This window comes from Lactuca virosa, chromosome 7 (genome assembly GCF_052849685.1).
Source record: "Lactuca virosa cultivar CGN04683 chromosome 7, Lactuca_virosa_CGN04683_v6, whole genome shotgun sequence".
In the NCBI taxonomy this organism is placed as follows: domain Eukaryota; kingdom Viridiplantae; phylum Streptophyta; class Magnoliopsida; order Asterales; family Asteraceae; genus Lactuca; species Lactuca virosa.
In genome coordinates, this window is record NC_136432.1 from 31,751,989 (window position 1) to 31,777,736 (window position 25,748).

Below are 25,748 nucleotides of genomic sequence, written 5' to 3' on the forward strand. Positions count from 1 at the left end.
ATCATCAACCCCAAAAGGACCAAAAGCATGAATTAAGGAGATCTAAACATATATAAGCCAAGGTTCAAACTTGATACCTCAAAGAGACTGCAACAAGTGGATAGATTCTGGATCTATGACCTTCCTTCCAAGCTAAGCACCTTCAATCTTCAAATCCTCCTTCAAAATGAGCAAGATAAGCATAAGAATTCACTCAAGGCTGATAAACACCACCAAGAAAGCTTAAGGGATGAATTAGGGTTTTAGTGGCAATGGAGGCTGGTAAGGAGACCAACCCTTGGGGACTTAAGGATATTATATTATAGGGTGCAAAATATTAAAACATTCCACATGCAAATTTCCAAACTACCAAAAAAACCACAATCAACTGCCTAATATCAATATAACATCAACTACATACTTCCAATATACCAAAAATAAACATTCTTTAAATGCAAAATAGCATCAACTATTCAAGCATCTATGTTGTTTTTCCATACTTTCAAAATACAAAAAAGAAACATTTTTCAATGCAAAACAACTTTTAAGACATAAAAAATGGACAAGCTCAGCACCAAAACAACCTAGTCTCTTCCACTTGTTGAAATAACAACAAACAACAACTATTTAACCTAAAAACAACACCAAAATCAATAAAAAAACATCAAAAAGCAGTAAGTAGAATGGGTGTTTCCGTCATTTACCAAACCATCGTTCTCTTGTTGCGAGTTTGGAGTTGATGAAACATTAGAAGGTGTGCTTGATTCCATCTGCAAATTAGAAACAAACGTTAGAACAAAGGAACAAAAAGTTACCACAAAAAATACATTAAAACTTTAACCATTGCCAAATAACCATTTCAAATCACATTAAGGGTTTTTTGTAAACATGAAAATCATAAACAGACACGCAACTACACAAGGAACTATTTGGTATTATGGAAGCAAATCAAATCAAAGTCAATGATATCAGTTGTACAATCCATTAAAATCCCATCCAAAACAACTAAAACAACAATATGTATTCCAGTTTTAGTTTTTGATGTCAAACCATTTGCTCTCTAACATTAATTACATCAATAAGCATCTTAGGTGTAAATTAAACAAGATTTACAGAAATTAAATCACTTCACAATTTACATTCTGACGGAATTGGGCACCGGTCCTAAACCCTTGGAGGTCTTCCAGTTTTTCCTCATATGGCATTACCATATACAAGTTTTTCCTCATATGCCACGGTATATAAACAACTGCTACAACTTAGAAAGCTTTTGGAAAAATTGGTCTCAGTAACAAAAGGAAGAAATCTGAACTTACAACTTCAATTGTACGCGTGATGCGTCGTTCTCACTCAGCAACCATCAATGAAGTAGAGGCTGGCGATTAGGGATGGTGGAGCGGCGACGACGAGTAGGGAAATTACAGCGGCAACCTATCTGTGAAGGTGGTGCGACCGACTGGCGATTTGCGAAGAAACGAAAGGATAAGCATAAGAGGGAAATAAGGAATAAAGGACGAATGGTTTTTTTTTGGGTTTGGGAATTGGGATGGACCAACAGATTCAAATAGAGATATCACGACGGGGATTTTTTTATATATTTTTATTTATTTTTAATTTTTTTTATAGTTATTAATGAACAATTAATCAATTAAGAAAAGGGCATATATGTAAATTACACTAAGCTCGATTAAGCTCGCAAGATTTACGAGCCAAGTATTTTAGTTCTCAAGCTCGGTTCGAGAAAGTACTCGAGTAGCTCGAGATCGAGCTCGACTCGGTTAAAGTCTAGTCGATTTCGAGTATTTTCCGAGTCGATCTCGAGTTTCTCGCGAGTTGGCTTGTCTCCCTTACACCCCTAGTCGCGAGTAGAACTTCGAAATCCAACACTTCTTTCTGTCGGGCTTTCTATCGCTGCAAAGACTCACTAAAATGTTCACAAACTCAGAAATATCAGGCTCGAGGTCGGAGAAGAGTTTCCAGAGAAATATGGAGGAATTTATGTGGATAATGAATAAGATTTTGCATCTATTTATAGGTTGAGTTCAAGGGGGCGTGTCACGCTTCTCAAAGGGCGCGCCGCAACTCATTGACGTGTTCAGATCCGGATGGTGCCACGTGTCAGACCGTCGTTCATCCACATCGTGAGTCAGTTAGAAGAGCTCCGTCTGTCGCTTGCCATGTGCAAAGTTATGGGGCCACATGTCACCAAATCGTGGTGCAATGTCATCAACGAGACTTGGTCTCCAGGGCTGCCACGTGGGGCCCTCTGGTGGTGCCACATCATTACATGCGCGAGTATTTTTCGCAACCTTCGAAAGATCATAACTTTTACATACGAGCTCCGTTTTCGATGTTTTTTTATATCCACGCGTAGGTATTTCCGAGTACTACAACTTTCCTTTAGATCTCAATAGGTAATTCTTACTCATTTTTAAATTCATATTTTATAGAGATTATACTGTTAAAATCTATGCGAAAACCATAACTCCTTCATACGAACTTCGTTCTCGACTATCTTTATATCGACAGATTCATATTTACGAGATCTTCAACCCGAGTTTACATTGTTTTGGCTAACAATTAACTGATTTTAATTTCGATTTTCATGTCGCACACTGTTGTACTATGTCGCATTGAAATTTCGAAAAATCATAACTTCGCCATACAACGTCATATTTAAGCGTTCTTTATATATGCACACTTTCGTAATTTTGACTACTACATCTCTCGTTAAGAATGCATTGGTTGAAAAACAATGTATCAATACCTTGAATTTCGTAATTAGTCGTTTATACTGTAAGGTGAGAACCGAGTGTTACATTGATTCATTTAACACACAACAAATGGAGCAAGTGTACTAATAGATAAAGCGACTCTTCTTTCTGCCCCTTAAATTCTCTCTACAAACACCATCATCTGGTATGTGGCATCCATCCATCGGATTTGATCAAGAAATGCACCATTACGAGAAGTTTTATAAGACTGAAAGGGCATTATCATCTTCAACTCCACCGGAATTATGTTTCCCTTCAAATAAGTGTTCTTAATTTGCTTTAAGATTCATCAAGTTTATGTTGAATCGATCTTGTGATTATGACTATAAATACAACATTTTAAATTTAAACGAAATCGAAACCAATCATATCGGTACTGGTTTTGGAATTGACGGTTCTAGATCAATTTAAGTTATAAAAACGAATATTGGTTGTACCCATCCAATAATAAAAATCATGAAAAAACGAGTTTAAAAAATGTTTTTTCGAGTTCCAAGTCCAACATAGGACATAGTTTTATAACTCATTTTTTGAAGCTGTGACCGAAAGTTATTAAGTATATGAAAACAAAACTATTATGTAAAGTAATTACATATCTTGATGCAAAATTGTCAGAAGAAAGTTTGGAATTTATCTTCTGATAAATTTGAAAAAAGAACTTAGAAAAAGACTTCCAGATAGATAAACATACCTGTTTTTGTGTTTAGCCGTTTGGAAAAGAAACCCTTTTGACCAAAGTCTGGCGTTCTCTATCTCCCGCCCTCTCGCAATCCTCCCTCTTTCTCCGTCGCTCTCTGTATCCTCTTTCTTTCGCCACCGCCGTCGGCGTCCTGTGCACAGATACCTGCCGTTCTGGTTCTCCGTTTCTCATCTGTTCTCGCTTTTTGATTTCTCTTTAGGTATCACTATTGCCCTGTTTACTCATTTTCTAGCAAAATCATTAGGGCTAGTTAGTAGTGCCTGTTAGCAGCGTAATCGTTACTTATAAACCTCTATTATTATGGAGTTTTTGTTAAATAATGTAACAGTTTGTAGTAAAATTTGTTAGTTGTGATTTCTGTTAGGGTCTTCGCCATTGTTCACGTCAACAGCCAGAAACCATGGAGAAACTCCCACACTGTGTTTTATCAAACATATTCATCGGGTTTAGGGCGAAACATCTTGCTCAAATGAGGACTGTCTCCAAATCCTGGAATGCTCTGTTATCTCATTCCTCCTTCATAAAATATCACCTGGATCATTCAGTTGATAGCAACAATGAAATTCTCTTGATCTTCAAAAAACCATTTTCTTTTGACTCTAAACCATTTACAGTACACCTCTCTCGATCTCCCAATCTGGATCTCGCTAATTTCATCAAACTCCCACTTAATCCCCAATCTAAAAACAGAAGTGGCAGTGTCGTTGGATCTGATGTCATCAAACTCCCACTTAATCCCCAATCTAACGGCTTAATATGCTTTGAATACGGATCATATGAGTATTCTGATGTCATCTACATATGGAACCCTTCTCTCTCTGCCTTGTTAACTCTCCCACCCTATTCAATGCCCTCTGAATGTAATGCTTGGATCTGTACTTATTTCGGGTTTGGGTTTGATCCCACAACTGATGATTACAAAGTTGTAAAAGTTTTAGGCATCATTGGTTCAAAAGTGGACACTACAGAGTGGATGCAAGTTGAGGTTTACAGCATGAGAAAGGGGACCTGGGAGTTTATCACTCAAAAGATTCCATCACACCTCACAAATATTTATGATCAAGATGTAGTTTGTCAAAATGGTGCAGAGACATTTCGTGAGATACATCTTCCAGATTCTGTACTAGATTACACTGTGTATAAAATCTCAAATCTTTTAGGAGTTTTTACTGGAAAACTTTGTGTAATGTCAAGCTTTCAAGCAAGTGGATCAACTAAATTTGAGTTGTGGGTGATGGATGAGTATGGGGTGGCTGAATCATGGGTGAAACTTCATGTCTTTTCCCCTTGTGAGTTAAATCCGCGTGGAATCATATCACACAATGAGTTCCTTTTTCAAGATTTAAGAGGTGATCTTGCTTTGTATGATCCAATTGCAACTAAATTCTTCAAGTTTCAGGGTGAATGTAAATGGATACATAAAGTTGTTCGGTATGTTGATAGTCTTGTTTGGGTGTCACCTGCCAGCTGCTGCAGCATCTCTCAATTTCAATTTTGAAGTTTGTTTTTGAGTTCGTGATTTGGATCTTATATCAAATGTAAAGTCTTTAGATTGGATACTTAAATATGTTTTGGATTTTATCATTTGCTTTTGCAAACAATATGTTTTTGATAACACTTCCGTTTCGTGAATCACTTTTTAAGGATATTGGCATATGATTTGGGTGCACAAACATTTTCCAAGTTCTGTACTAGATGACACTGTGTATGCCATCTCAAACGTGTTAATATAAGAACACAAAAGTTAAATGGGTAAGGTTAAGGTCTAAACTTTCAACACAAAAATGATCTGTTTATTTATATGCAACTTTTTTAGTCTTTTAGGTAAATTGAGAGAAACAAAAATAAAATGTAAACAAAAACTTTGGGTTGAATCGTTTTGTAATGAAAAACCACTCATTCGATACTTATTTTTAGTTTTTCACTTTTTCATTAATTTCTTATACTTCACAATATCACTCGTAGACCTGTCAATCCGTGTCTGCATGTCTTGTATTCGTGTCAGACATGAATTTGTTAAACACGAACACGACACGAATTATAAAACGTGTTTGGGGTATCAAACACGAACACGACATGTACAAAATTCGTGTGACACGTGACACAAATAGACAGTTTTTTAACCGTGTTACACGAAAAACACGAATAGACATGTTTTTAATGTCTTTTTTTAAGCTAGGACTATAAACTAATTATTGATTTTTATGAAATTGGTCCCTAATATATTATAAATATAAAAATTTAACCCTAATATATATATATATATATATATATATATATATATATATATATATATATATATATATATAGAGAGAGAGAGAGAGAGAGAGGTAAGTTCAATTGAAAAAATAAAAAATGTTGAGAATGGGAGAATCATTCTCAGCCACTCATTTATTTTTGCCGCAAAAGCCTTTGTTGTACCAGCAGAAATGGATAAGGAATACACATGTGTTTCCAACAAAACATGTTTCCTTAAACTATGCTAATCATTACCTTAATATATACAAAAACATAGTTTTTTTTTTGTTTTTTTAATTTTTAAGAAGCTATTTATATCGAAAAATGATTTTAAATATACCAAAATTTATGATTTTTTATTCTCTACAAATAGACATCCATATTGATATATTTTTAAGATAAAATAATTTTTTTTTTATATTTTCAGCTATCGTTATTCATAAGTGAATAAAAATGCATCAGATTTTTGCTACAGTACATTCGTTATTCACTTATGAATAAAAATATATAATTATTTTTTTTACAGTTTAAGTATCATTTATACTACTTATTCATATATGAATAACAAATTAACTGTAACAAAAATTTGATAAATGTTTTATTCATATATGAATATAAAATATGACGACAACTAATACACGTTTTATTCATATATAAATATAATATATGATGAAAGATGATGTGAAAAATATAATTTAAGTAAGAAAGCTTTATTGCGTGTCATATTTATATATGAACGGTACTTAAACTATAAAAAAAGTTACGCATACGTTTTATTCATAAGTGAATAACGAATATACTGTAATAAAAATCTGATAGATTTTTTTATTCACTTATGAATAACGAGAGCTGAAACTCTAAAAAAAATAAATTTTTTATTTTATCTTAAAACTATATCAATATGGATGTCTATTTATAGAGAATAAAAATTTATGAATTTTGATATATTTAAAATAATTTTTCGATAATAATGGCTTTCTAAAAATAAAAAAAACGAAAAAAAAAAATATGTTTTTGTGTATATTAAGGTAATGATTAGTATAGTTTAAGGAAACATGTTTAGTTGGAAAACACATGTTTATCCGTTATTCATTTCCGACGGTACGCCTAAGTGTTTTGCGGCAAAATAAATGTGTGGCTGAGAATGATTCCCATATTCTCAACCTTTTTTTTTCTCAATTGAACCCTCCTCTCTCTCTCTCTCTCTCTCTCTCTATATATATATATATATATATATATATATATATATATATATATATATATATATATATATATAGGTAGGTTCAAATGTTTCTCACATCTATTGTGTGTTAGAATGCACCAATAAAAATTTAGTATTAATTATATGTATATTAAATGCTATCCATACTTATAACTCATTTTTATGGAAAGTAATTAAATTCGTCATTAATGTCAACAATAATATTCTTTTAGAATGAATTAATATCTAGAAGAATGAGAGTGTATTTCAGCAGAATGAGAGTGTATCGTTCTTCATATTTCATGCAACTTTATTGTATTTTAAGTGAGTAAGTTCTGAAACAAAATACGAACTCATATACAAAAACCTAGATGCGAATTCATTCTGAAAGAATGTTATTGCTGACATTAATGACGGATTTAATTAGTTTCCATAAAAAGAGAATTATAATTATGGATATCATTTAATATACATATAATTATGGAAATCATTTAATATCTATATTTATTTAATTAAATAATTATTTAATTTACTAAATTCCTATTGGTGCATTCTAGCACACAATAAATGTAAGAAACAAAATAACCTAACCCAATTCGTGTTTGACACGTGTAAGACACGAAACACAAATTTAAAATACGTGTTAGACACGAATAAACACGAAACACGAATTTCTAAAACACATACACGGCAAACCCGTATCATGTTTGTGTCGTGTTAATCGTGTCGTGTATCAAATTGTCAGGTCTAATCACTCGCCCACTTACCCTTCAATCTAACTTCCCCCTCCCCCTAAACTTATTGTGAATTTCCCCTCTTTGCCTCCCAAACTATTAATCATTCCTGTTTTTAACTGTTTCTTTTCCGCCTCTCTAAGTCCAATTCTTTCAACATATATAGTTTTTCAATATAATACAACACAACATATTTACAAGGTGTAAACCTTAAACCCACAAACTCAACACGAATATAAACATGTTGGCACGACATGACACAATAATTAAACGGATCAGATTAGGGTCAAACTAGTTCAACCTGTTTAAGAGTTTAAGAACATGAGACAACATGTTTGTCACCCCTAGTTTTGATCATATGGGTTAACTAGGCCTTTCATTTGATGATTATGACTGATGTACGATTTTTGCACTCAATCGAGCTCATCAATAAATTATGGGGTATTCTAAATGAACACATATGTGTGAGGGTGTAGTGCGTGTGTGTTGACCTTTACATACATATGTCCCATCATGTGAGTTTTTTTTTTTTTTTTTTAAATTAATAATACCCTAAACTAAATACCAAAATTCTTCTACAATTAGTTAAAACGAAAATAGTTTTCGTTGAATTTCATATAGAAACTTTATCACATTCTACAACACAGAGATAATAAATTAAACATATGTACAAAAACTATATTCATACTCAATATATAAACTAAACAATAATTTTCAATTAAATCATACTTATCCTAATGTTACTTTACTATTAACTATTTAACTTATGCTTCATAATGATTATTCATGATACACCTGCTGCTATATGGTGTCGATGAAACCAAAGACGACGGACAAGAAAACAAAACAATGTCCAAACCTTAAACGATTTGGACTGTAATAGCTTGACTTTGTCGATGAAATTAATATCTTTACTTTGTGTATTTGGATTCGAGTAGATTAAAGCGATTAAATATTTGCAAAAAATAACTCTAATATTAATTATTTATACTAATATATTATTATTATTATTAAATTACACAATGTCCCCTGTGGGTTAGGGTAATCTACGCACTTGGTCCTTATTTTTTTTTTTTTAAACTTGGTCGGTCCCTAAGGTGTAACTTTATTGAGCGTTTAGTCCCTGCCTGAGCTAAAAGACTATTTTACACTTGCAAGTGTTTTTTTTTTTTTTTTTTTTTTTTTTTTTTTTTTTTTTTATGTAATTAAATTATTAATATTTAAAAAAAATGGTAACCAAATATGTGGTCTACTTCCTACCCGACACCCTCCTCCTCAACCTCTTCTTCCAATATTGAACCGGTGAAAAATCACCCCCTTCGTCTTCTTTGACATGACCGTTGATACACCACCACACCGTTCATATGAAACAAATCAAAAGTAAATCCCAGGAACATTGTACCAGGAACATGGAAAATGGGAAATGGGAAAACTGAAAAATCACTACCATATCAGAAGCAAATTTGAAGGAAATCAAAACGGAAAACGGAAAAAGCAAATCGGGATAAGGTAAAAATGAAAAATCAAACCACCACTAGATCTAAAGCAAAATCAAACTAGAAACAAGATCTGAAGCAACCCATCTAAGAAACCAAAGAGTTAGGGTGACCTTTTACTTCGGCTTCAACGAAGAAACCAGATCGATGGTAATAACTCTTCGCCGGAGGTAGCAACAGCTGGAAGAGCTGTTCACCGGAAAAGGCACCGATGGACGGGGCGTGGGTCAAGGAGGCGTAAATGGTGAGAGAGAAGAAGGTTGATTGTAGCGGCCAGAGCTTTGCACCTTTTTTGTCACAACTCACGTTGCGTGGCTCTTTGTTTAACATTGCATATATATTCTGCTTAGATGTAATAACTCTACTATATGTTGCCTTCTTACATTCTAATAACATAATCATTTCTCAATGTATATACCATACTAAGTTGACCACTCTCATATTTTTTCCGCATAGTGCGGGATGCAAAACCCAACTCCATTACATTCCAACAAAAATAATTGGTGAAATTAAATTCCTTATTATTCCAAATATTGTGAAGTTAAACTTTTTATATATGTTTTTTATACCATTCACAGGAAAAATGACTTAGGACGTTAATAAACTTTTGATTTTGTTCATATTTAGTCTTTTTTTACACCATATATGATCCTATTTGTTGAACCTTTTACATATATTACTTTTGCGATCGGGTACCATAGGTTTAATGATAATATATGAAAGGTTTCAACAAATTGGAAAAGTTCAATAGAGAATCATTATTAATCAAGGAACCAATCCAAAACGTCGAAATTTAAAGCGATCAACGACCAAAATGAATGGTTGTAAGCTTTTACAATTGACGCAAATGCACCAGATTATAACAAAACACACTTCTTTTTTTTTAGTTAAATTTTTTAGGCCATGTTTTTTATCGAAAAAAATATGAATATACAGTTGTTCGTAATTTTCGTCATTTTTTCCATAGAGATCTATATTGATATATAAAAAATGAATTTTTTTTTTCAAAAAACCCACTTTATTTGTTTTGTTTGTTGAAAAGTTAATGTCTATTTTTTTGTAGAAAAAAATTAATAAATATATCAAAATTAATATTTTTTGATATTCTTTAAACATAGATTCATATTGATGTTAAAAAAAATCGAAATTTCGGTGATGATGTTTATTAATAGATTACAAAAATTAATATTTTTGGTATAATTAATTTTTTTTTCGATAAAAATAAACTTAAATAGTGAAAAAAATAACAAAATGAAGCGAGTTTTTTTCGAAAAAAATTTCGTTTTTTATATATCAACATGAATCTCTATGGAAGAAGGACGAAAAATCATGAACAACAGTATATTCGGTTTTTTTAGATAAAAAATGTGGCCTAAAAATATTTAAACGAAAAAAAGAGGTGAGTTATTTGGTAAGGAGGTGAATTTTTTGGTATAATCCGGTGTGTGTGTGTCTAATGTACAAGTATACATCTATTTCCTTGGCCGTTGATCATTATGATTTCCGACGCTCACGATTGGTTCCTTGTTAATTAATGTTATATATATATATATATATATATATATATATATATATATATATATATATATATATATATATATATATATATGACAGTACACTCGAGATTCTAAAAAAATAGAGATCTTGAGATTCAACCTTAGCCACATATTTTTCATTTTTCGCTTTAATGCTCCGGCATGCCAGCAGCGGGGTATGCCTAATCTTGAATGAGTATATGGTCGAGAAGTATAATAATATATGATTATATATATTTATACATATATGCCTAATCATAAATGATTATACATATATGAATGTTCATAGATTGAGTAATCATATATGATTATGGTGGTTAGTGACAGAGGAGGTGTTGTTGCAAAGGTGGCGGTGGTATAGGTGAAAGAGGTAGCAGTGGTGGGGAAGGTGGTAGGGGAAAAAGGAATAGACGACATTGAATAATCATTTATGATTATAAGTCTCCCGCAGTACCGGTACTCTAGAGTGTTAGAGTGAGAAATGAAAAATATGTGGCTGAGGTTGAATATCGAGATCTCTATTTTTTACGAAATCTCAACGAAACCTCTATATATATATATATATATATATATATATATATATATATATATATATATATGTGGATGATAGGGCCCTTGTGTTTCAAGAGTATGGCTATGGGGCTCTCTTTTAGGCCTGTGACTAGTCGAAACTTGAAATAAGGAGCACGCCGTAACAATGGCATGTATTCCTACACAATACCTACGCCTCAAAAAGATAACATGAAAATTTGAATTTAATAGCTATTTATCTTCTGTTAGGCTTTGGCACCTACAGAATACCTACGCATCCTACTACCTACAGAATACCTACGCCTTAAAAAAATTCATCCAGCTCTTATAAAAACATCCTCCCGCTCGTACCCCTCAAAAAAAGTTCATCCCGCTCTCATAAAAACATCCTCCCGCCTGTATCCGTCATATCCCTTTTTTGCCCTAACACAAAAACGTCCCTTCTCCAATCGACTTTCTCCAATCGACTTCACACCGGCACCTGCTCCAATCGATTTCAGCGTTGTCGTCCATACCTCCGGCTACATCCGTCGAGTTCTCCACTACCTCCGGCCACCTCAGCGCCTCCTTCTTCACGAAGAACTCGACTTCACAGCAGGTATTTTCCCCCTTTTTTATTTCGTTTGCAAACCAGAAATCGATGGTTTTATTCCTTTTAAAATATGAAATCGATGGTTTTTCCCTTGCAAATCAAAAATCGATTTCCCCTTTTTATATTTGAAATCGATGTGCTCTTATCTTGGTTGCGATTCAGAGCAATGTTTTTTTCCTGATTTCTCTTGCTGATTTGATGATTCCTCTAGATTTCTCTAGGTTTCTGAATTCTGAGTTTCGATTAGTGATGTTACTGATGTGGGAAGAGGAGGACGACAAGTACCACTCAGCCTGAGGTAATTTCCGAATTCTGATTTGAGAATCATGCTTTCATTTTTTGATTCTGAATTCGGATATAGTGATATTCTTATGTGGGTTATAATTAACTGATTAGTGAATTCACTAATTTGTGGGTTCCAATTAGTTATTTTCTTATTTCAGTAGTTATTTCCTATTCGATTAATGATTTTAGGTTTTTTGCACACCTGTTTGCTTGATTTTTTTTGAATTGGTCCTACCGTACTCATGCTTGTTGATTTAAGGGAGTAGATAATAAAAAATATTTTCACTTTTCACTCTTTAAAATTGCTGCCAGTGGCCTACTTTGCTTTTGACCATTAAAGTTTGATAGGTTATAATTCTCTTGAACATAGTTCCGTTAAGAATATTTGTTTTGAATACATGTCCTTAATAACAACGTGTATTTGTTTGGTTTTTATTTTTCAGTTTCTAGCTAATCAGCTCTTTTCATTTGTCATCAAGAAGTGGGGATGTTGGGGTCCTTTTGGTTATCTTACATGTATAAGTTGAAATTGTCAAATATAGGGGCATTATTACTCATCTCGCCCGGGGCATGAAAAAGTAATGGAACCGCCTTGGCGACAACAAGTGTCAAACATGCAACAAGCTATAATGTGAACTACAATGCTATAATGTGAACTACAATGCTATAATGGATCAAAGGCAAAGTCAAATGGACTTACAAATGGAACACATGCGAAATGGCATGGAATTGAAATTGCAACGACAATTGGTGGCCTGTATGAGACAACTCGACCAGTCCGGTAATCCACCATGTAGTTCTCATTTTTTGTCATGACATTGTAATGGTATTTTGAGTATGTGAATGTATGAATGTTATGTTATTGACTATTTTAATGTTAATGGATGTAATCATATTTGACTATTATTATAATTATGTTTGTGGTTTTTTTGCATTAGTTTTGAGCAGAAAATTTGGATATGTTTAAAATTATAAATTTAACATAGCAACGAATTTTTGTCGGAATTGTATTCAATAAAAATTGGCAAAAAAATCATAAAAAATTTGTAGGAAATAAATATTCTGTAGGTATTCTGTAGGAAATAAAATACAATAAAGTTTGTAGGTATTCTGTAGGAAAAACAGTTGGTAGATATTTTGTAGGAAAATTAGTTGGTAAGTATTCTGTAGGAAACAAAGTTGGTAGGTATTCTGTAGGAAAATAATCTGTAGGTACTTTGTAGGTGTTCCATAGCAAATAAACCCGTAGGTACTCCGTAGGAACTTTGTAGTAAACGTGTTCCGAAGGTAAATTTGTAACAGAATATTCCGTAGGAAATGCGTAGGAAAGTTTGTAGGTAATTTGTAGGAAAAAATTACCCACGAGGGTTTTTCCTACAATCCGTTTTTTGTAGGAATTCTGTAGGTAACGGCTTTTTCCTACGGATTCCCTACGTAGGTAATTCCCTAGTTTTCTAGTGCTGATTTTAGAGTCGAAAAATCACTTTCTAAATGGAGTTATGAACAATTTTGCTATTTTTTCTATAATTTTTGGGTTTTGTTTTTGGCCCATGGACCTTTAGGGTTTCTGCTTCTTATTTATCTGTTGCTAATGTAATTTGCACGGGCGATGATCAATTTTATGAACTTTCAATTTTTCTCCAAAAATCCTATGTTGACCCAGATTTTGAAGCCAATTTCAAGGTAGTCGTACCAATGTGGTTTTGAATGGATTGTTCGAGTATTCTATCAGAATTAACATGTTCAATCTTGTTTATCTTTGTTTGTTTTTTTGTACGCTGCATCAATATGTTTCAACTTGTTGAACCTCCTCCACAACTACGTACCACAACACTCGTTACCACAACCTTTGCCATCTCTATCACCATCATCACCTCCACATCCACCACCAAAACAAACGTAATTATTATTCATAAGTGGGTCTAAGCCCTTTAAAGCGTTTTCAAATCATTAAGAAAAGAAAAAACGAAGTTAGTCTCGGGCTGTCAGCCATTTTACAACTGCTGGTAGCTTGTTTGCTAAAACGTGTTCGTCTAGAATTTATTGGCGTTAAGACGAAAACTGCCCCAACTATTTTCCTCTCGTGTATCAACACTTGTAATGTGTCGATAAATAAACAATAAAAAATATATATATGTCTCAGATAGAAGAAAACTATCTCATTGTTTTGCGGGCCAAAGAATCTTTTTCATTTGATACGAAACACAGAAAAGGACGATCACATTTAAACATGAGTTTTTTTATACATACAATCCAATACACATACACACACAAGGACTCTCTGAAACCAGATTGTGTTAATTTCTAGCAATGGAATTACAGATTTTGATAACATTATTGTTGTTCTTGTTGTTAGTTTTATTTCCTATCTTTTTCCTTTTTCGAGGTAAGAAATATCCGGATCGACTCCCACCCGGTTCTTTGGGATTACCAGTAATAGGGCAAAGCCTCGGCCTATTGAAGGCATTGAAAGCTGATAAGGTCGATAAATGGTTTCAAGAAGGAATAACAAAACACGGGCCTATTTGGAAAGCCAGTCTGTTTGGATATCCGACAGTTGTTTTACATGGTCCAACTGCAAATAAGTTCATCTACACCTGTGATGGGAACATACTCACCAACACACAACCACCATCAATTAGTAGAATCTTGGGTTCAAAAAATATCATCGAGTTGGCTGGCCATGATCATAAACGAGTTAGAGCGGCTCTCACTTCGTTTCTAAAGCTTGAAGTGTTGAAGCAATATGCTGCAAAAGTCGATGAAGAAATCCAACACCACCTTCAAACGCATTGGCATGGTCAACATGAGGTTCAGGTATACGAAATACTAAATTTCTTCGTCCTAAGATAATTGTATTTTTTTAGCATATTCTTGTTCATGTTAATCCAACATAATTTAAATATAGACATGTTTGTGCTGGAAAGTCACCTGCACAGGATCAAAACAAACTCTCTAAGTCTTCATAGCAACGTGGATTAAATCCAACATGACATGACTATGTCTTTTGCTACAAGTTTTGACTCCACTGACCCATAACATAGCCGGACTCGACCCATCAAGATTACCACACAATTTGTAAATGCTATGTACTCGACCAATTACTATTCTGAATTCGAACTATAATATATAACTTTAGGCAAAATGGATACAATGTTCACTAAAAGTGCATGTGAAACCCGTTGATAAGTGATGAAAATTCTTAAACTTATATTAGTTACATTATTTTCGTTTTATTGATGCACATTTGGTTGTGTGTATGAAACTTATTATGTAAGAGTCAGCTTGGATAATCAAATTTGTACCTTATGTAATTAATATTAATATGAGCTATATTAATTTCATTATTTTTGTTTTATTCATGAACAGTTTCATAGTACGAGTGTGTGGATGTGTGTTATGAAACTTATTATGTAGGAGTCAGTTTGGAAGTCATTTTGGATATTCAATTTCATACCTTGTTTAAAATATGTTTCATGCACCACCTTTCTCATAGTTAATAATTTTATTAGGAAGAAACAATAATTTTTGAATTTATAGATAACTAGTTTAAAGAAAGACTACTTAAAAGAATATTATTATAGTTGAAATGTCATGTTTTAAATCTAAAATTTTCAACAATGTATCTTGTTTTGATCATTTAATCTATTTTTTAACATTATTTGGTACAACATTGTAGGTGCAACCCTTAATTAAGACATTAACCTTCAACATCATTTGCTCGCTTCTCTTTGGGATTGAAAGAGGGCCTAAAAGAGATAAACTCCTACCACATTTCCAGCACATGATTGAAGGTGTGTTAGCAATTCCAATTAATCTGCCGTTCACTCAATTCAGTCGTGGGATTATAGCAAGAACGAAACTAGTACCAATGCTTATAGATATTATACGTGAGAAAAGGGAAGCACTTCAAGAACAAAAACAAGCTAACCCTCTCGACAAAGATCTTATCACTTCGTTGATTAGCATTCACGATGATGATGGATCACCAACGATGTCTGATGAGGAGATCATCGACAACATCATCGTCGTGATGGTTGCAGGATATGATACAACCTCAGTTCTCCTCACGTTTTTGGTTAAACTTTTGGCTAACAATGAATCGGTCTACTCAGCCATAGTTTGTGGTAAAGCATCTTATCCAATTTCTATTGTAATCATTATAATAATATGTTAAAATGTACGTGTTTTTGTCATTAAATTGCCCTAACACCAATAGACAAAAGATCCCACCTCATGTAAATTGTAATTATGTTGAACTGAATGAGTTCACAAAACTGAATTTTTAGAACAAGAAGAAATTGCTAAAAGTAAAGCACCAGGAGAAGCATTGGCATGGGAAGACCTTACCAAGATGAAGTACTCATGGAGAGTAGCATCTGAGATGCTAAGGATAAATCCTCCTGTGGCTTTGGCCTTCCGAAGAGCGATGCAAGATATTGAGTATGGAGGATTCATAATTCCTAAAGGATGGCAAGTACGTCACATAAACGATCAACCAATAAAGACTTGGATACAAAATATCATAATAGCTTAAATTAACGTTGATTTGGTTTTGTGTTTTTCCAGGTGTTGTTGTCTTCGTCCATGACACACATGGACAATGACATCTTCCAAAACCCGACCTTGTTTGATCCAACTCGTTTTGAGAAGCATTCACCACAGCCACCATCTTTTAGTTTTGTAGCATTTGGAGCAGGGCCAAGGATGTGTCCCGGTATAGAGCTAGCGAAAATGGAAACCTTAGCTATGATTCATCGCTTGGTGACACAGTTCACGTGGGAGCTTCTTAAGGAAGACGAATGCTTTGTGAGAAATCCAATGCCAGAATTCAATCAAGGATTGTTCGTTAGGATCACACCCATAAAAGCAACTTTTATGTCATCTAAACCATCATTGTAGGCAAGATTTAGGCAAATAGCTTCTTAAGGTCATCAAAATTCATTTAATTCTATAAAGTTTAATGGAATGAATGCCAACTTGGTATCATGTTATGGTTGATTTTAATTCAATATTGATATTCTGTTATAGTTGATTTTAATCCATTGAATGTAAACTATGAATGTCAACCATCTATTTCACCTAATTCGACCATTCTACTAAATCTTGTGTAGCTGATGCTCCACAATTGTCCAAACCCATATGTAGTGAGCAAAACTTGCAATATTTGCGAGTCCATGAACTCATTTGTTAATATTTTAACATAGAAAATGACATTAAAATTATTTAAAAAAATGACAAATAAAAGAAGTTGAAGAAGATGTAATATGGCAAAATGTGTCCCTAAGAAATTAGTGCGCAAAACATGTAAACAAGTATAGATGAATAAGTAACTATTTGATTTATAGTATTTGCAAATAGGAAAAAAAAACTCATAAAGTGAAATCTAACTTATCCATTTTTAATATTGACAAATTAAATGAACCGATGATCACTTGGTTATTGATATGTTTGAGGTTTAAGATAAGACAAAATTACAAAAATAGTGGGTGTTTGATAAAATTATATGGTTTTGATTAAAAAAGTTTTGATAGTCTATTGTTTTTGCTTATTATCCACTTAAAAAGATAATTATATCCCTCATATTTGTTTTTTATTTTTTATTTTTTGTATTCATTTTAATAATTTTAAGTAATTAAAAATTAAAGAATCTCTCTCTCTCTCTCTCTCGAACTTTCCACCAGCACCACTAGACACAACCCATCTATTCGTACATCAAGGAAAGAGCGGCGACGACTTCGTTCTGCACCATAGCTTCGGTGGAAGGAAGGGACAGTGGTGGCGATGGAGAAGTTGACAAGGTCTCCTTCTCAGATCTAAAAACCCAGGTCTCGTACTCTCGTCAGCATCAATACCAGAGCTTAGTTTTACTTCACACTATCAAAGAACACATTCATATTTCATACCAGTAATCCAACCTCTAGAGTAGCAATTTCAGTTGAATTTCTCTCAAACCCAGTTCCATATCAGTAATCTTAAGCATATATCTTCTTCTTCTTTGCATCTATGTCTACAATCAACATAATTAGAGGAAAAAGACGAAGACGAAGAAGCATCATCCAATTGCTGGAACCATGTTCAATCAGCTTCTTAACTTCAACAGATTGAATGATTACATGACTGACCTTGCTAAAAAACACAAAACTTCTCGATTGATTAAAAACCAAAGATCGGAGATGTATCCAACGTTGTTACATTTCTTCAACAATCTTTACATTGATTTGTTGTCCCTGAACGCTAATCTATGTTCTGCAAACCCTAGCTCCAATGGACGTTTTATAAAGACACTAGATAATTTAAACTCAAATAAAATTAATTAATCAATTTATACTTATATTTTTCTGTCTAAAACATTTTGATGTCTAAACTACATTTTAATATAATTAAATAGATCGTTTTAGTATTTCCATTATTTCTAAACTATGTTTCAATATCATTATAAATTGAATTTCATATACCATATATCATGTCATTAATCTTTTTTAAGACTTAAGGTATCCGATGAGAAGGAGTTCTTAAGTCAAGTTTTGAGAAGCAAATTTATTTTATATTTATTTTTAGAACAAACAAATGGATTAAAAAGATAAAAAAAACAACAAATTATTAAGAAAAAGACAAACATGAACATACGTCTTTACGATTCACTTTTATTTTTATTTTTTTAGATGATTTATTTTTTGTCAAAAAAATGAATCAAAAATTTTATCCAAAAAAAAAAAAAAGAATCATAGAAAGGTTTTTCCGTTCTATTTTACTTAAGAACTCATGTGATTTTATCATTATGATTTAATGATCCAACTAGATTATAGCCCGCGTTAAAGGCGGGAACGCATAAAAAAACATATAATTGTCTATAGATATTGCATAATGATTATAAAAAAAATATGGTTATAGGTATTATTGAAATGTGTAGAAAATACATTCAAAACGATAAATATCTATAATCACTGAAGGACCTCTTTGTAGACAACATTTTTTCTTTTATTAGTTGAATGACCTTCCTCGTCTCATATAGTTATGATATTGTTATATAATTATAAACATTTTAATTAGACGTTCCTTCCATAATAAGGTTACTTAATTTAAACATATATTGACAACCAATATACTGTTTTTTCCACTACATTAAATATTGACAACTATTTCATTTATTCAAATAAAGTCATATAGTATAATTTATAGAATGTTAAATGTTATATGAATTTAATTTTAGTATATCATCAATGAAGATTCTTTTCTAAATCATGATTGGTTTATTTTAAATTGATTATGAATATAACTGCTAGTTTTTATGTTTGTTCTTATTTATTTGGTGTTCGCAAGAACTTTGCATTAGTTTTGGCGCAACTTTGAATAATTTTATTATCTCATCAATGTAATTTGGTATATCTTTCAATTATATGAAATATCAAATAATGACATTTCATTACTATTGTGATAATTTTGTTTATATATTGTATTTTTACTAATCTTAACGGTCTTATTTTTTTCTAATAACCGTAACGCTTTTACTATTGTACTTTTTACAAATCTCCTAATATCTTATAATTTTTTATCTTACTTTATAATTTTTCATAACCATGTTATTTTCAAGATTGATTGTCTTAATATTTTTTTTTAGTCTATTCAATTTTATATTTCATTGTACAACATCATCGTTTGTATGTATTCTGAAATTTCACTTTAAAAATGCTTAATGTTTACACATTGATATTAATTTTTTTTAATAAACTCGTGTAATAATTATGGAATATATATCTCGTTTTAATTAACATTTACTTCCTTCATTAAATCAAATTCCTCATTAAACGTATATATTTTTGGAAAGTAATAATTATAATGGGGCAGCATTATCTAAGACGTAAATGCTTGATATACTTTTGGAGGAAAAAAATCAGGATCATTAAAAAAATTTATATAAAGAAAATACAAATTTAAAATTGGTGAAATTATGGATGAAATTATTGGCGAAAATTATTTTGGAGGGAGTTGTATTTTGTAAGGTATAATAATATTACAAAATTCGAAATATGCATATTTGTTGTGTAAATTTATAAATTTTATTGGTACCATATAAAGATAAAAAGTATGTTGGTATGATATAGAAAAACATAATAATTTCAATGATATTTTAAAACCATGCCAAAATTAATCGGATTCTTATGACATAAAAATTAAAAAAAAATCATAATCATCTCTAATATATAAAAGTAACATTTTCGTAATTAATGTCAGTTCCTAAGATAGTTAAATTCTGTTTTGTTAAAGGTATGTAATATCTTTTCCTGTTTATTTGAAAAACTTCAGAAAAGTAGTTAATTGATTTCATGTTATTTGTGACAAAGAAAATCGAAATATATGAATACATATATTTGATATAGGAACAAAAAATAATTGAAAAAAATATAAAAAACAAAAGAATGTACTGACCTTCTAGTGCACAAGAGCGAATGTTTGAAGCAAAGAATGATGATGGAAGTTATAAGCAATACGAATGATGTTCTTGGAGAAGGTTTGAAGAAAAGAAATGATTGAAAATAAGTGTGAGCCGCAGATTCAAGGATGAATTGTATATGTATGTGATAATTTGAATATGATTTTTTGGTATTAATGATTTCCTAATAAAAATAGATTTTATATTAATGGTTACTAATATAAACAGATTTATATTAATGGTTGATATTAATGCTTTGATTGAAATGGTTTGTTAGTTGTGATTGTTTGAAAACTAAAAGACTTGAATAACTAAAAAGCTTGCAATTAAGCAACATGATGAGAAGCTCAAATATTGGAGAGAATTGGTTAACCAATGCAATTCAACACAATGAACATTTGTGTGTTTATCATTAGGATTCAACATGAAGATTATCATTCATCCCAAATTGGTTATAGCAATCATGAAGCATGATATGCCAAGATTCCTCATAGGTAGTATGGAGGTTGGGGAAGCCCACAACACACCTTCTTAATCAAAATCAAAGATCCAATTGAAGCAATTGAACCCAAGAAGTTGATTAGCCTTAAGAATGAAGGAATCCCCAATTCCTAGAGGATGTCAATGCTTACACATCCATAAAGGAGTTATGATTCATAAGCTAGAGATGATTTCTACCATCATAAAGCCCTTGTTCTAAGTAAATTCAATGATTCAATGCTAAACCAAAGAAATAAACCAACAATTGCTTATTCAAGTACCAAGCTCATGATCAAAGCATTAAACAAGCATAGGAAATATGAACTAGAATCATAGACATAAGATAAATGATAAATAAACATGAATCCTTCAAAAACCCACAAACATTCAAAGGTTTTAGCCAAGGCTAACCAAAATAGAGAAATTAGCCACTCATGGCAATAGAATAACAATCACAAAAGTCTAATTGCATAAAGAAACTACCAATAACTTGGAAAGATGAAAAGAAATGAGTCTCAAGCTCCAAAATCGCCTTCTTCTGGTCTCCAATGGTGTAAAATCCAAGTGATAGCTGATAGATCCAATCCCCCAAGGTAATGGTAAGCCAAATGACCCAAATGCCCAAAACTGGGCAGTTGCGCAGATACCCGCGCGACAGAGATTCCACCCGCACAAGTGCTGCTGGAATGCTATTGGCTCATTTTTCATCCACTAACCATCCCACTACCAAAGATTCCCTTGGTCCCCTCCATATCCCACATGATTCAAATTAACCAATCATCTTTTTGCTTCAAATATGGATGCTCCATGCCCAAAATAACAATCCATGATCCATCTTCACAAACCCACTTCATCCAAGTCTTTAGCCTTTTTAAGCCCAAATCTCCTTTAATGGATCCGCAAAGCCCAATAATGCATCGGAAGCCCACAAAGCCCATTTCCAAGCTAATCCATAACCGCAACAAGCTCCAAAACCCTACAAAATACCTCATGCAACATAGAAGGTCCCCGATATGATCAATGATAAAGAAAAATAAAGAATATACAACGCAATACAAATAAAAAGTGCTAAAATACTAAAATAAACTAATAAAAATAAGGAAATAAAATAAGCTATCATCGCTACATCGCACGGGTGCTCCACTAGTGTGTGTGTGTGTATATATATATATATATATATATATATATATATATATATATATATATATATATATATATATCAAAACCAACCTTAATTAAGAATTAGGGTAATAACCAAAATGAAAGGTCCATTACATACTTTCTCTCTCTAGGGTAAAAGACCATTTTACCCTTCCAAGACTAGACCCCACCCAAACACGGCCCAAGACCCTAAAATGACCCATTTCCTCTTCTGGGAGTTTGTCGTGCGGACTCCTTCACTACGCCATGCGTATCGAGTTTCCACAGAAAATGGGGTAGGGACATGTTACATGCTGCATACCCCAAGGTTACGCCCTACGTAAGCCTCTGCTTCATTAACCTCCTCATCAAGGCCTTAATTCTTAAACACTAAACATCCAACTTACATATCTTAATCTAAGGGATGTCCTAACTGATAAAGTCACTGACTTTAAGCTTTTGCATGACTTAATAGAGCATAAAATCAAGCCCTAGATCCAAAATACACTCCAAGGTCTAAGATCTCATGCATGGAAGAATGAGAGTGCCAAAGTTCCCATTTTTTTTGACTACATACGTCCATAAATGGCTAAAAATGATGCTTAAGAGTTATGGAGTAGCTTATACTCACAAGAATCAAACTATGGGACCAAAAGCATGCAAATCTTTAAGCTAACCTAGATCTAAACCAAGGAATCATAAAGGTTCAAGCCTCAAGCTCACCAAGACTTCTCTAATGGATTCCTTCTTTTAAAAAAACACACAAAAACTCACTCAAAATGCTCAAGAGCCTTACAAAGTAGCTAGGGTTTCTAAATTACTACTTTGGGATGTGGAGGCTGAAGATAAGGGAGGCCTCAAGGACTTAAGGTCCTTTAAATAGAGTCTAAACCCTAAAAATTAGGGTTTAAACACTGCGACTCTACGCACTACGTACTCCAGGTACGCCCAATGTAGATCACTAAATGCCAGTGTCCCATTTTTCATGCTATGCCATGCTTAGCAATAAGTTACGCTCCGCATAAGGACCAATTTTGCAATAATTTAAAATCTGAAAGGTTCAAATTGAAAATACCTAAAAGACGGGTGTTACAATTCTCCCTCACTTGAATCAGACTTTGTCCTCTAAGTCTGATGTCGCGAATAACTCTGGATAATGCTCTCTTATCTCTTCCTCGAGTTCCCATGTCCGCTCTGAACCTTTCCAGTGCTGCCATTACAACTTCACCAAATTCACCACCTTGTTTTGCAGAGCCTTGGTCTTCCTATCGAGGATCGCAACCGGTCATTCTATATAGTTCAGGCGTTCGTCCACCTGTATATCCTCCAATGACACAACTACAGAGTCATCAATCAAACACTTCCACAACTGAGAGATGTGAAAAATGTTGTGAATTTGACTGAGCTCCTCGGGTAGATCTAAACAATATGCAACCCTACCCACCTGTGCAATATCCTTGAAAGGACCAATATATTTGGGGCCCAACTTGCCCCGCTTCCTGAACCGGATGACACCTTTCCAAAGTGACACCTTCAGGAGTACCATGTCACCGACCTAGAACTGGAGATCAGATCGCCGCTGATCCGCATAGCTCTTCTACCGACTCTGTGCAGTCTGCAATCTCCCGCGCACTTGATGAATCAACTCGGTAGTCCGGAGCACCACCTCCGTGCTACCCATGACTCGCTGACAGACCTCGCCCTAACAAATCGGGGTCCGACACTTCTTCCCGTAGAACAACTCAAAAGGAGGTCGATCAATATTAGCGTGGTAGCTGTTGTTGTAAGAAAACTCAGCCAATGGGAGATAGTATCCCATCTATCACCAAAATCCAGCATGCATGCCCGAAGCATATCCTATAAAGCCTGGATAGTCCGTTCACTCTGTACTTCAGTCTGTGGATGAAATCTGTGTTGAAGTGTAGTCAAGTACCCAACTCCTTGTGGAATCTCTTCCAGATTCTGGAAGTAAAGCGTACATCCCTATCTGAGACCACTGATACCAGAACCCCATTCTGTGCCACAACCTCACAGATATAAACGTCTGCCAATTTCTCCACAGACATGTTCTCCTGAATGGGAATCATATGCACACTCTTGGTCAACTGATCCACAATGACCCAAATCGAATACACCCCTCATGCTGTCCACGGTAGCTTCATGATGAAATCCAACGTAATCTCTTATCATTTCCAGACGGGAACACCCAATGGCTTCATCTTGCCGTGAGGTTTCTGATGCTCGACCTTGATTTTCCTGCAAGTCAAGAACCTCTCCACATACCAGGCTACATCCCGCTTCATTCAGTGCCACTAATAATCAAGTCGGAGGTCTCTATACATCTTAGTCACACTTGGATGAATAGAAAACTTTGACTTATACGTCTCCTCCATCAGAATCTGACATGAACCACCCAAATATGGAACCTAAATCCTCCAATGTAAAGTCAACAATCATCGGCTATCATAATTAAAAGAGGACACCTGACCCACTATGCGCTCGCTCTTCCGGTGCTCCTCCTTTATAGCCTCAACCTGAGCCCCACGAATCTACGCCAAGAGTGTGGTAATCACCTTCATCCTCAAACATAAATCCCTAATAGGAGTATAAGCTTGCTTGTGGTTCAAGGCATTAGCAATGGGACAACCCGTTATTTCCTTTTTAATAAAACTCTAATCTCTAAGTGTGTTCATTTAACTTATATACAAATACATGTGAAAATCATAGAAATAAGGTACTAAAAGCCCAACACCTAATATAAAATCACACATGATTGATTCAAACTTGCACTAGTTCAAAGTTAAGGGGCTATGCTTGAGTTAATTCAAAGTTTAAATCATCAAAACACTCCTTAAAGGAGTTCACGGCCAAAGACACACTCCAAAAGAGTGTTCAATGTCCAAAAAGTGAACTCCCATGGAGTTCACGGTCCACTAAGTGAAGATGGAGTAGTTTACGGCCAAACAAAGGAGCATAAAGGTCTTCACGGTTGCTTTATGACCATGAACACCCCTTTAATGGGCTAAAACTCAATACTAGTCCATTAATGGACCATAAACCCAAGCCATGGCCAAAATTCAATACGTAAACACCCCTATATATAAGTGTTCTAGGCGTAAACACATTCATTTAGCACATTTTCAACCGTGAACCACTTCCAAAATTCTCTCAATCTTCATCCGTGAACAGCCCCAAATCCTTTCAATCTTCAAGTGTTTACGCCCAAACTCATTCAAATCTTCATATTGCCATCAAGAACATTCAAAGTCATCTTCAAATCTTCAAGTGGCCTTCAAATCTTCATAAATTCATATGATCCAATCGTAAACACCAACCCTCCAACCGTAAACCCCATTTTTAACCCAAAAACTCCATTTCCATATTTCCACATATTTCCAATTTATTTTGTAAGTCCCCTTATAATTAATTAATTATTTAACCCTTCATTTAAATTAATATTATTATTAATTTAAATACGACGTCGAAAATAATTATTTTAGGGTAACGTCATTCGCTCGTACAACAACAACTCGAGGATCATCTCTACCGTCTCGATATCCCAAACCCAAACTGCTAGCTACGGTTAGGCAGGCATGCCTGGGGGTGACAAATGTCATATTACCGACGCC

General features: G+C 33.5%; 2 protein-coding genes and 1 long non-coding RNA gene across 3 annotated transcripts; all 3 read left to right on the top strand.

The window, feature by feature from the left end:
- Nucleotides 1-3,474: 3,474 nt before the first annotated feature.
- On the top strand, nucleotides 3,475-5,085 carry LOC145125688 (F-box/kelch-repeat protein At3g06240-like). The gene is made up of 2 exons (XM_079061113.1): nucleotides 3,475-3,652; nucleotides 3,818-5,085. The coding sequence occupies exon 2, from the start codon at nucleotides 3,854-3,856 to the stop codon at nucleotides 4,949-4,951; it is 1,098 nt and encodes a 365-aa protein (XP_078917239.1). The 5' UTR covers nucleotides 3,475-3,652; nucleotides 3,818-3,853; the 3' UTR covers nucleotides 4,952-5,085.
- A 6,242-nt stretch (nucleotides 5,086-11,327) lies between these two features.
- On the top strand, nucleotides 11,328-12,971 carry LOC145125191 (uncharacterized). Its single transcript, XR_013715842.1, has 3 exons — nucleotides 11,328-11,786; nucleotides 11,992-12,078; nucleotides 12,509-12,971. It is a non-coding gene; the product is annotated as an uncharacterized LOC145125191 (long non-coding RNA).
- A 1,404-nt stretch (nucleotides 12,972-14,375) lies between these two features.
- On the top strand, nucleotides 14,376-16,967 carry LOC145126513 (cytochrome P450 716B1-like). The gene is made up of 4 exons (XM_079061872.1): nucleotides 14,376-14,882; nucleotides 15,745-16,192; nucleotides 16,355-16,542; nucleotides 16,635-16,967. Exons 1-4 carry the CDS (start codon nucleotides 14,376-14,378, stop codon nucleotides 16,965-16,967), a joined length of 1,476 nt encoding a protein of 491 aa, XP_078917998.1.
- The last annotated feature ends 8,781 nt before the right edge of the window (nucleotides 16,968-25,748 follow it).